Here is a 12,956-nt window from a genome sequence, read left to right as displayed (position 1 = left end):
TAATTTATTATGTTTCGTAAACTGCCATATTACAACGATGCATCGCGGTTAGTATTTATTTTTAAAGACATACCAAAATTGTCTACTATGTGTACCTAGATGTATTAGTTTATTAAAAAAAAAACATGCAAATTTATTTACTCTGTATTTAGAAATTAAAAAATCAATTATTGAATAAATTAATAACCTTTATTTGCATTATACAATATAGAGAATAAATGCTGAACACCAAAATAAAAAAAAAATTAATCAATCGTTCAATGAATGAATGAGTCCTTTATTTGTAATTATAAAACATAGGGAATAAATGCTGTCTGTCTATATGCCTGTGTATGTATATATGTATATATGTATATATATATATATATATATATATATATATATATATATATATATATATATATATATAATGAATAATCAATCATTAAATGAATGAATGATCATCTTCTATGTGTATTAAACAACATAGGAAATAAAGCAAGACGAGTAATAATTAATTACACAATGGTACAAGTACATTAAGGCGGTCTTATTGCATAGTTTTTTTTTTTAGTATAGTACATATAGTATGTTTTTTAACTATGTTTTTATATAATATAAACTGTCAATATTCTGTTAAGTTTACAAAGATATACACATTTTTATCATTATCATTCCTACATCAATATTTTATATTTTATAATCATCAGCGTAGGTGGAGAACTATGTATTTCAATATATATTTTATTTTATTTATTAGGCACACATAACAGAAGTTTACAAATACAAACTTAAACTATACATATATACATGCAAGTACATAATGTATTGGATCAGGTAAACTTGCCACAACATGTGCACGCAGCATGATCCAATAATAAATGCGACTGCAACAAAGCCATATATTTAGAGATAGTCGCGTTTGACAATTTTTTTTTTATTTCGTTTATCGCAATTGATGTGTTAAACGTAGGTAATTTTATCGATATTATTTTTTTAAATAACGACCTAAAAATTGCTATAGCTGTTTGTAATAAAAAAAAAAAAGAAAATCGCGGCTATCTCGAAACTATAAAACGATCGAGTTGTTCCTTTTTTTTATTTACTTTTTTTCGTTCGTTTTTATCATTATAAATTATTAGGATAATTTTTTATCTTATAAATTTTTTTATTATTTTTGTGCTAAAAAAAAAAATGTTCTCTACCTACTTATATAAGTTTAATTAAATTAAAAAGAAACGTTAAAATAAGAAAAAGAGTTCCTTTATAACCTATTAAAATTTAAGTGTTATACACTATACTGCTATGGCGCTTTGACTTAAGATTTATCGTTCATAGAGGTAGTTTATTTTTGCTGTACTTCGCAATGTGATTCCCAACTGTGGACGTAATGCTGTGATTTTGACATTAGTGTGGAAATTAGTAATGTTAAGATTAAAATATATTTTTCTATAAAAACACTAGTACATATGTGTAAATCATGTATGTAAAAAAATAATTGTATCGATTCCGGAACGCCATTTCTTTTTATCATCTCGTACTTTATTAATATATCACTAAAATATAGATTGTATCGATCGATTATAAAAGTAATATAATTTTAGATATACAATTTAATGTAACAGTGAAATCTTCAAGGACTTGCAGGCTACCAAACTACTTCAAAACTTATGTAGTTTTAGAAAAATAAATAGTGACCTTTTTCATGATCTTGTCTTTTACAATTGATTTAATCTCTGAATGTATTTATTGTAACTATTGTTCATTATATCATCTCGTATTGAATCTTTCTTTCATTCTTTCTCAATCTCTATATATAAATAGCCCCAAGCCCACATCTACAGACGAACATGAACTAAATTTCTAATAGATTTGAGTCTAAATTATTATAAATTTATTTTATGATAGTCCATTAAAATTGTAACTTAACCAAACTATCAAATTAAAATATTAAAAGATAGGATTTAAATAAATAGCGTTTCAGAATCGAGACCAATGTAAAAAAAAATGTCGACCAAAAATTATTAAGTTTATAATTATATAAGACTAATAAAGGCATAGTCTAGTTAATATATTTTGTGTTATAACGTACTTGTAAACGTGACATATGTGCAAGTGTAATGTACTTGTAAACGTAACATATGTGCAAGTTTAATGCACTTGCAAGCGTGACGTATTTGCAAGTGTAATATACTCGCAACCGCGACGTACATGTAATTGGAGTGTATTTGCAAGCATGATGCATTTGCAAGTGAACTGTATTCGCAAGCGTGACGTACTTGCAAGTACACCATGCTTGCGAGTATCGGATATTAAATGTTCTACAATTCTCTCATTTATTATATTTGGCCTTAGTATTTTTTCATGGTAATATAATTTGCTATTTACAAAATAATTGAATTACCTATATCATTTGTACAGTACTCGAAACTAAACCGAACTTGTCCAGATATAAATTTAGTAAATTTTCTTATTATCTTAAAAATATAGTGAGTAGCAACAGCTTAAAGCTAAATTTACATTGACAAGTCACTTGTATCCTTTCGTATTTACGAAGCAGCCTTTGTATTTGACAAGTATATTCAAATTTGTTACATGCTGGTGCTTTTACATAGACTGGCGCAGCGCTAAGTTTTAGTAATTCATAAATTTTTTACATGTTAGTAACTAATGTTACCAATGCATCGCAATTCAATAACCATAAACATGTTAAATGTTAGTACCCAATACCGCTACCGTAGCGCTGTTTTAATAATTATTTTACTTACATGTTGGTGGCAAGTTCACTAATGTATATTTATCATAATAATCACAAATTTGTTAATAATCAATCTCACTAACGAAACCTTCTTTTTTTTAATAAACGTAAATATATTACATGTTAGTGGCCAACATGTAAGTAGCCATATTAGTGACTAGTCACTAGTACTGTTATTTTTTAATGAACATAAATTTGTTACATGTTAATTCCAATCTTACTAATGCAGCGCTGTTTTTATTATCAAAATTCGCGACATGTTACTGTTTTCATAATCATAATTCGTGACATGTTACTGTTTTCATAATCATAATACGTGACATGTTACTGTTTTCATAATCATAATTCGTGACATGTTACTGTTTTCATAATAATAATTCGTGACATGTTACTGTTTTCATAATCATAATTCGTGACATGTTACTGTTTTCGTAATCATAATTTGTGACATGTTACTTTTCTTGTCTACTTTTTATCCGATTTACTGTCATTTGATAGTTTACGTTGAGATGTTGTCAAAATATTACAATTGTAATTTTTTAATAAATGTTAATTTGAAATCGTGTTTTATATCTCTTAGGCTTAAAAAAGCCGTCCGTTTTACTTTTGTTTTAAAGGTTTGGGCCTAAAAGGTATCCCGAGGATTTTTTATTCAGTGAATCATAATGGAATGGTAACCCCGCCTGCGATAACAGTATACGCTGGCGGGGCACCAGTGAGTAAAAAGGTGAGAATGAAAGGCCAGGCCAGTTAGCCCATCGTGATGAATACACCTGTAATTCAGCACGATGGTTTCCAAGGGGTATCACAGGGAGGTCGGCCTGATAGTGTATATTGCTAACAGTGGGACTGGTAGTCCGCATTACTAACAATGCCTTTCCCCCATGCATTCCGAGGATTAGCTCTCGAGACTTGAAAATGTGAAAAGATTAAGGTACATTTTATCTGCGGACAAAATTGCATTGTCATGAGGGGGGGGGGGGATTTCATTTTTTATAAAAATTCATGTAATAGTGGTGTAATAGTATTAAATTCAGATTATGCTTCACGAAATAAATAATTACAGATGTGTTCCATAAAAAAACCGACTTTAATTGTCGCTAAACCAGTTAAAAACTACCGATTTTGATAAAATTTGTACGAGACCAATCTGTAAGTATATTCTATCAGATAAAAAAGTTTTTTCCAAATCGGTTTACATATGAGGTAACAAACATAAAGAAAACTACAACCATATCGGGTATAATAAATAAAGTAAGCAATTTATTTATTCTTATTGAAATTATTAAAAATAATGAAATTCATACAGTCTTAAAGTTAGACATACACAAGTATTAACAAGGAAAACGCAATTTTCATACATTTTCAGTCTATATTTAGTAATAAATACATATATAACAGTTTCTATATTAATTTTTTTGGTCGTAAGCACATTTATTACAGGCCTGTGGGTGTCGTAAGAGGCGATTAAGGGAGGGCGAGAAATGGGCAGCAGCGTCCCTCTTAAAGCATTACTAAAGCCTAAATGTAGTTGCCAATCCGCCTGCTAAGCGTGGCAACTACTGGCAAAACTTCCAAGGGGGAGGCGTATGTTCAGCAGTGGATAGTTAGACTGTTTTTTTTTATACAACTTAGTGTGATAAACAAGCTGACGGCCCACCTGATGGTAAGTGGTAACCGTCGCCTATAGACATGAGCAGTACCATGGACATAACAGAGTATACTGTTTCGCCCATGATACCTCCCATGCGTTGTCATTCCTGAAGACTCAAGTGTAACTGTACCCTGTAAATTCACGCCATATCCCACCCTTCAAATCGAAACACAGCCATGCAAACACAACTGCTTGACGGTAGAAACACGAATGGGACAGAGGTACCCAAGCAACGGACTTTTATACAAAGTCTCCCTCTGGTAAATACACAGTATCCTACGTGCTAAATTAGGAAACAACTTACTCGTTTTGCTAAATTTCATTAAAACCCATTTTTAAGGTCAGTCTTTGCTTGAAAGAGCGAACATCCATCTAATCTTGTAAAATTTCGCATTATACATTCAACTAGTTGCACTCAATGCATGAACACAGCCTCCCGCGTCGCTGATCTGATTGAACAGTAATAGTATGGCTAGGTTAGGTGATAGAACACTATATATTGCCATCTCATTTTTCTTTATTCTGTATATGTGTGTGAATGTGTATGTATGTGTATGTGTATATGTATGTATATATATATATGTATGTGTATGTGTCTGTGTATGTACGTGTATGTGTATATGTATAATGTAGATTTGTATATGTATAGAATACCAACGCACTACTTATATAACTGTTTTTTACTTGTGACGCTATGGTTCTTGCTGAAAAACAGCGCTGTAGCGCTTCAAGCGCTGCAGCAATATGCTGAGCACGGACCTACATCACAGAACATTGCGACACACACGCGCGCACGCGTACATTATAATTTAATTGCTTTCTATTTGTATACAATTATTATTTTCTTTTGTTTGTTTTGTTTTTGATTTCTTTTGTTTTTGTTTTGTGCGCTACTGTGTGGGCCGCATGCTTCTTTTGATTAAATTATTTCTTTCTTTCATTTCTTTCTTAGTTCTATCCTATCAATATTATATGTTGACTAGTAGGTAACCCTGTGTTCAGGTTTCCAGGGGGACCACATGGAGGTCGACCTCCATGTGGTCCATTGCTAACAAGCAACGAGGCTGGGAGTCCGCTTTACTAACAAACCCTTCATCCCCAATGGTGAATGGTGGTCAGGTCAGGTTCATAAGTGAACCATCATGATTTCTAGGGAGCATGCGTGGATATCGACCAGATAAAGTATAATATATAATAACCCTTTCCCCCACAGGTGCCCCGTCAAAAATGAACACTACAGCCGGGGTTACCATTGTTTTAATATAAAAAAATATACATCACCTACGGTGCCTTCTTTTCTTGGGTAAAAATTGAAAATCTGACATATTCTTTCTAACTAAAGTACCTTCACTTTGCGGGTAAGGATTTGGGAAACCCACGACCTTTTTAGGCGAGAAGTAGTTTACGAAATGCACCAGCTCACTTCGACTGCAATGCGTTGAGAAACACACGTCCAATCTTGTCCCTTGATCTTTCGACTTGAATGGCACCTCTTCTAATGAGCAATTCTGCCATTTCATAGCGGACAGACGGACATACAAGTAGTTAGCGTTAGGAGAGTTTGGCACGCATCTCCTGTGATGATAATGGGAGTATTTATTGTGGCAGACGTGTATACGTATTTTTGTTTCATCATTTGTCACACCTATGACTCTGTCTGGCATTTTCCTGAAAAAAAAAACCAATGAATTTTATAAAACATATAGATTGACAATGTAAAGGAGAGAAAACATAACACATATGTTGGAGCGAGATAAACAATGCATTCATCTACACGATATAAGCTCGATGCTAACGTATGAAGAATTTTTTTTATACAATTAAGAATGGCAAACAAGCTGACGGCCCACCTGATGGAAAGTGGTAACCGTCGCCTATAGACATGAGCAGTACCATGGACATAACAGATTATACTGTTTCGCCCATGACACCTCCCATGCGTTGCCATTCCTGAGAACTCAGGTGTTATTCCTCTGTACCCTGTAAATTCACGCCATATCCCACCCTTCAAACCGAAACACAGTCATGCAAACACAACTGCTTCACAGTTGAAACACGGATGAGACAGAGGTATCCAAGCAATCGACTTTTGTACAAAGTCTCCCTCTGGTAAACTCTTGGTAATTGTTGTCTATAAACATGAATAGAACCATGGACATAACAGGGTATACTGTATTGTCCATGATATCCCCCATCAATAGAGAGAGGCTTGTGTTCAGCAGTGGACAGTTAAAGGATTTTAAAACTCACTTATGACGACAGTGAAAATGATTTGATTAAAGTGGTATAAAAGAGAAATGGTGGCAAATTATAATTTTTTTTTTAATGGATGATAATGACGCCATTGCCCCGGTTTCAACTCTGGAGGCTACCACATCCGGGTAAGCCGACATACACTGGTGGTATTTGGTTGCTTGTGGGCTATGTTGACTTCTCCATTCCTCACTCTCTCTGTATATATTTATTCTATGTAAGTATTATTGGTTAATAACTAAACAAAATTAGGCAATTTTAAACGGCGCTAGAATCGATACTTGTGGTTTTTGTTGATTATTTTGTAATTAAAGATAATAAGAGGCAATACTTTATTTTTGGCGAGTATTATTAATTTTTTTTTTACCGATATATTGTAGTAATAACTTACCATAAGATTCGAATCCTTAATATATATAATTATGGAATAGGTAAAACCTAATACAACATAAAGTGGGGGGAAAGGGATTGTTAGTAGTGACATCTAATAGCCCCGTTGTTAGCAATTGACCCTCTCAGGTCGACCTCCACGCGGTTCCCCCTGGAAACCATCATGTTTAATTCTTGTCGAATTCATCATGGTGGGCCAACTGACCTGCATTCATTCTCATCTATCATCTTCCACTGGTGCCCCGCCGGTGTATACCGATAGCGCGGGCGGGGTTACCAATCCATTTTCATGTATTAAAAAAAAAATACAACATAAAGTAGCCAGTTAGAAACAGGCAGGCATGAATTTACTGGGTACAGAGGAATAACATCTGAGTCCTCAGGAACGGCAACGCATGGGGGGTATCATTGGCGAAACAGTATACTCTGTTATGTACACGGTACTGCTCATGTCTATAGGCGACGGTTACCACTTTCCATCAGGTGGACCGTCAGCTTGTTTGCTATTCTGAGTTGTATAAAAAAAAAGGCAGTGCTATGGTAACTGTTTCAACGCAAAGCGATCAAAAGACGAACAAACCTGTAGAGACTCCAGATTTTATCATTTACATAAACTTTCTTCCTCAATCTCTTATAGATTTCATTAAACACACTCTCGTAGCCATACTTTGCTGATAGACTTAACGCAACACGATTCTCACTGTCTCTGTCTAGCCAACTTTTTATTTCACTTGTAAGGTAGTCGATAACTTCTGTCCTTCTCATGAAAACATTGTGTTCTCCATTTAAAAATGTCGTGTCAATATACATTGTGTCGAGATGTATGGGTTCATTGCGATCCTGGGGGCTGTGGAAATCTCTAGAAATAAAAATTGACAAATTTATTTATTTATTTTAATATTACATCTGGAATCAACATATTATATCTGGAATTAAAAAAAAATATAATTACACCATACATTAGCCAATTATAGATTCGCAATTTTTATACCAGAGGGAGGGAATTTTTATACAAAAGTCGATTGCTTGGGTACCTCTGTCCCATTCGTGTTTCTACCGTGAAGCAGTTGTTTGCATGGCTGTGTTTCGGTTTAAAGGGTGGGGATATGGCGTGAATTTACAGGGTACACAGGAATAACATCTGAGTCCTCAGGAATGGCAACGCATGGGGGGTATCATGAGCGAAACAGTATACTCTGTTATGTCCACGGTACTGCTCATGTCTATAGGCGACGGTTACCACTTTCCATCAGGTGGGCCGTCAGCTTGTTTGCCATTCTAAGTTGTATAAAAAAAAATGACAAAATTATGTTTATTTTTGAAGGGTACATTAAATTATATAGAAAAAAAAATCTATGGAAATACTTATTGGAAACGTCACATCACTGGAAGTAGTTGATCAATCCTAACCACCATAAGGGAGGAAGGGGTTCCTATCAGGTCGACCTCTACAGGACTCCATTGTTATTCATAGCACTGCATTTAAATGGGCCGGAGCAAGAGGGTTAAAATCACTTAAAGTCCATATTTTAATACCCCCCCAACTATCAAATTGCCCCCCTGCGGGGTGTGGGCCCCACGTAGAGAAACACCGGTATAGTGTAATAGGCATTGTTCCATAAGTGTTTTGTTTTTTAATAACAGTTTTAAATTAATTAAAAGACAGATAATAAGATATGAATAAGGATATTTTGGGTAATAGCATAGATATTTTGAAGCCATAGCTTTTGGCCCACAACAGAATATCAGTGTTTAGCTCTTTTGAGGGCAAAGCAGTGAACTGAATTGTGACCATTTTGTGTTACACACGCGAAAGGAAAAATTGGTCTTTTTTTATGTATTGCCTTTTTTTTGTATATGTATCTATGTATGTTATTATTTGTGTGCTGTAAGTAATGCAAATATCTATTTATCTATTACATAGCTTTTTCTAAACAATACTTTGGAACAGCAAGTTAGAATAATAATTTGGACATAGGTAATTGATAAATTTTAACTTAACATGTGCTAAGACAAAATTTGCATGCCTTTAGATAAGGCGAAATGTGTAGCTCAGTTACCATTTAAGATCTCTGTACCACATTTCGTGCAAATAAATTATTCTTATTCTTCTTTGAATTTGTATCTAGTGTTAAGATTAATGTAAAAAAATATAGTATTAAATATGTTACCTATGTTTTTTTATATCATTCGGTGATATTCTGAAATCTCCTGTATACAGTATAGTCTTGTTGTTTGTTTGAAAGAGGAACATGTTAGAGCCCAGACTATGTCCCGCTGGTATAGCAGTCACGGTGATGACACATTCTTCTATGTTCTCTTCTGGCATTGAACGTAGCATCACCAATGTTGGTTCACCTGGAATTATAGATTTTATTCTTTATTGGACCCATCAGCTCTATTATTATATCACTCTCCACTTCTGAACATAGGCCTATCTATTAGGGGATTTTGCCAGCAGTTGCTATTTTTGGCAGGTGGGCTTGCAAACGCAGTTAGGCTTTGGTTGTTTATTAAGATGGAAGCTGCTGCCTAACTCTTGATCATGGGGGGAAAGGGATTATTAGTAATGGGGTCTAACTGTTTCATTATTAGCAAGACACCTTATTAGGTTGACCTCCACGCAGTTTCCCCTGGAAACCATGGTGGTTAATTCTAATTAAATTTGACACAATGGACTAACTGACCTACTTTCATCATCACCTCTCATCGCTCACTGGTACCCCGCCAGTGTATACAGATAGCACAGGTGGGATTACCATTCCATTATCACCCATTAAATTCACTTTTTATATAGATGTACACAAACAGACTTATCATTTAAAGAAAAAAAAAATTAAAAAAAATTTACTTTATTGCACTTTGCTGACTGAGAAATCTATCATGGTTGAAATCTTTGGAATTAAACTAAAATTGTGATAAAAACCTAAATACAAAGAAATGTAATTGTTTGGTTACGAACGCTTTGTAATCCAAACTGTGTTGCCTGTCACGGTAGAAGGATGTACCTACACACTAGTACTAGATGAGTTTACTCATCACTGATCAGCCAAGTATTAATTTACTTATGAAAATTTCATACATATATAATAACAACTAATTGTAAATATTGGTAATTGTTAGTATTTATAATAAGTTTACTATTGTAATCTTTTGGAGGAAACAAAAAGTATATCTATCTACTAAATGAATGATTTTAGGTATTAATAGAATTATCCGAGCAGTAAGTGCTTTATATTATTCCCAAATTCGTGTATAGTATAGTATATGTCATATATGTGTAAGTATATTTGTTATTCATATATATTTATTCGTTTATATATGTAATTTTAGTATGTATGTATATCAATAATTACTAGTACCGCATTCGAGTATTCCGACACTTCCCTATGGTTGAATTGAGAATGCTTCTAGCATTAAGTCCGCCATGTACAAATATTTGTACTAATGAATAAATAAATAAATAAAATAAAAATGAAATTAGTAAATAGAAATTATTGCATGACAAATCTATTTAAAAATGAACAATTATACATAAAATATGATGCCTTAAAGGTATTTCTTCTAGTCAACTATGAGACACAAAAAGGAGAAATTATCTATTGTACAGTATGTTAGGATTAAAAAAAAAAACATATAAAGTCGGGACGAGTGGCTAGTTAATAATAAATTAGCATACCCAACTTGAGAACTTTCAAATACTTTTTCAACTCGTATTTTTCGTGTTCAACTATTAGCGCGGTCATTTCCGACACATAAATGTACGTGTCCACATTCTCCTCCAAGGAATCCAATAGTTCATCACTGTATAATCCTTCCGTGTGATCAGTATGGCAATGGCTCAGGAAATAAGCACTTCTATTAATAATATTAAAATTATCTACGCATATACCGGGAATTTCATCAATTCTCCCGCCGAAACTGGATAGACACACCTTTGAAATGTTTGTAGAACACATTGCCCTGAAAATAATTAATTTAAAAGCATTGTCGCCGTTATTTCGAGTTATTTAATCAGCGATACGAATTTAGAATGCTTACTTATAAAAAAAAAAGTATTTAAAAAAGTTCAGGATATATAAATAATGAATAAATCTAGAATAAAATAATAATTAAATACAAAGAGATAATAGTTTTTAAGAAATAAAGTACATGATAAGAAGAAATTGAAATAATATTTTTGACGTATGTATACAAATATACTCTGTGACACTGTATATGTCAGTCACAGACAGGGTTACTAGATGCGAATTTCAACTTTTATCCAAACGTCAAATATTTTTCAGCAAATTATAACGATTTCCAGGACTCTTACCTTACCACAAAATTGTTTTGTTTCTCACTATGTTTTGGCTATGTACCACAAGGTGAACGACGAAAAAAAGGCTATTTCTTTTGTTTCCACTTTTTCCTCCAGTTCTCATCCCATTCTTTGTTGTCTGCCTTCATTAATATGTGACTCACATATTATACTGTACTTATTTTACAGTATGTTATTTCACACAAATGGCAATTAATTACTTTCGACGTCGGGACTTTATACTTTGATATAATGCCGCCGACTTTATCAGATTTCTGCGCGACCCGCCACGTGTTTATGCATAATTCTTAGTTATAAATAATAGGTATATTAGTAATTAGTATTTTAAACAATAATCCATCTTTATGTATTTTGGGCAGGAATATAGAACGCGTGAAGGAAGCTAAAAATTTAGGTGTTATATTTGATGAACAATTAAGATTCGAAAGCCATATTTTGAATGTGATTAAGAATTGTTTCTATCGTCTAAAAATTGTATACAGAATTCGCCATTTATTGTCGATTAAAGTTCGCATCACTTTATGCGAGCCCTTAGTTTTATCTAGATTCAATTACGGTGATCTAGTGTATGGCCCTCGTCTACTTCATAAAACGCAGCGTCTGATACAAAAAGGTTAAAACGCCTGTTGTAGGTTTTCTTTCAACATTTCTCCTCGTAGTCACATTTCGTCCTACTTATATACGGCGTCTATGCTTAATATGGAATCCCGGCGACAATTACATTTAGCTACTTTGTTATTTGGTGTAATGAAATTTAAAAATCCGGAATATCTTCACAGTAAGTTAAAATTCTCCACTTTTTGTGATAGGTATCATTCTAGATCAGTGCGACCACCACTGTCACTTTAATGTCATAAAACTGTGGCATTTACCGGCAGCTTTCGCTATTAGGCCACGAAATGTTGGAATAATATTCCACCGCCCCTCAGAATAATGACATCTTTACATACGTTTAAAAAAAATGTTAAAGAAATGCAATTAGAAAACCAGAAATCGGTGGCGGAAGCTGTCTCCCTTTGTATAGTGGATTTTTATTCTTCTCCGTCGTAGTACTTAATACACCAATATATGCATATTCATATACACATATGTATTATTTATTTGCGTTTATCTTTTTAGTATATTATAGATAGATAGATATATCGTTTATTTGTTTGTTACTAATCACACACAACATGTTCATAAGAATAGATAATACATAAAACAACATAAGATTTATAAAATTGTGTTATTATGTGTGATCTGCAGCAATACAAAAAGGTCGAAGCTCAGCGTGGAACATTGTTCAAGGAACAAAACACTGATTTTCAGCTTTAACCCATTTGAGGATACGTGAAAATAATAATTAAAATAAATATAAAATAAAAATAGCAATATTTTTGGTGATTGTCTGTGCAGTGTGTGTATAATAAAAATAATGTAAATAGTTCAGAGTATAATTTGATATAATTTTAACTGAGTGGTAAGGAATAAGCGAAAAAAAAAAAAAGAAAATATTAATAAGATTTTTATAAGTATTTAATTATTATTATATGTAAGTCTATTTTATTTATATTGTTTATACTGCGTTTAAATTAATACTTACCCATTTTTTCTCTCAC

General features: G+C 33.0%; 1 protein-coding gene across 2 annotated transcripts; it reads right to left on the bottom strand.

The window, feature by feature from the left end:
* Positions 1–3,973: 3,973 nt before the first annotated feature.
* On the bottom strand, positions 3,974–11,231 carry LOC113513970 (protein artemis-like). 2 transcript variants are annotated; one of them, XM_026897953.3, is made up of 5 exons: positions 11,076–11,230; positions 10,714–10,997; positions 9,206–9,392; positions 7,615–7,893; positions 3,974–6,059 (listed from the first exon to the last, which is right to left on the bottom strand). In XM_026897953.3, the coding sequence occupies exons 2-5, from the start codon at positions 10,991–10,993 to the stop codon at positions 5,669–5,671; spliced, it is 1,137 nt and encodes a 378-aa protein (XP_026753754.2). In that variant the 5' UTR covers positions 10,994–10,997; positions 11,076–11,230; the 3' UTR covers positions 3,974–5,668. The 2 variants fall into 2 exon arrangements, with proteins under 2 accessions (XP_026753754.2, XP_026753752.2); XM_026897951.3 differs by having other exon boundaries at positions 10,714–11,231.
* Positions 11,232–12,956: the final 1,725 nt, after the last annotated feature.

This window comes from Galleria mellonella, unplaced genomic scaffold, assembly GCF_026898425.1.
Source record: "Galleria mellonella isolate WM207_F2 unplaced genomic scaffold, CSIRO_AGI_GalMel_v1 utg150, whole genome shotgun sequence".
Lineage (NCBI taxonomy): Eukaryota > Metazoa > Arthropoda > Insecta > Lepidoptera > Pyralidae > Galleria > Galleria mellonella.
The sequence above is the reverse complement of the archived record's forward strand: the minus strand, read 5'-3'. Positions and strand labels throughout refer to the sequence as shown.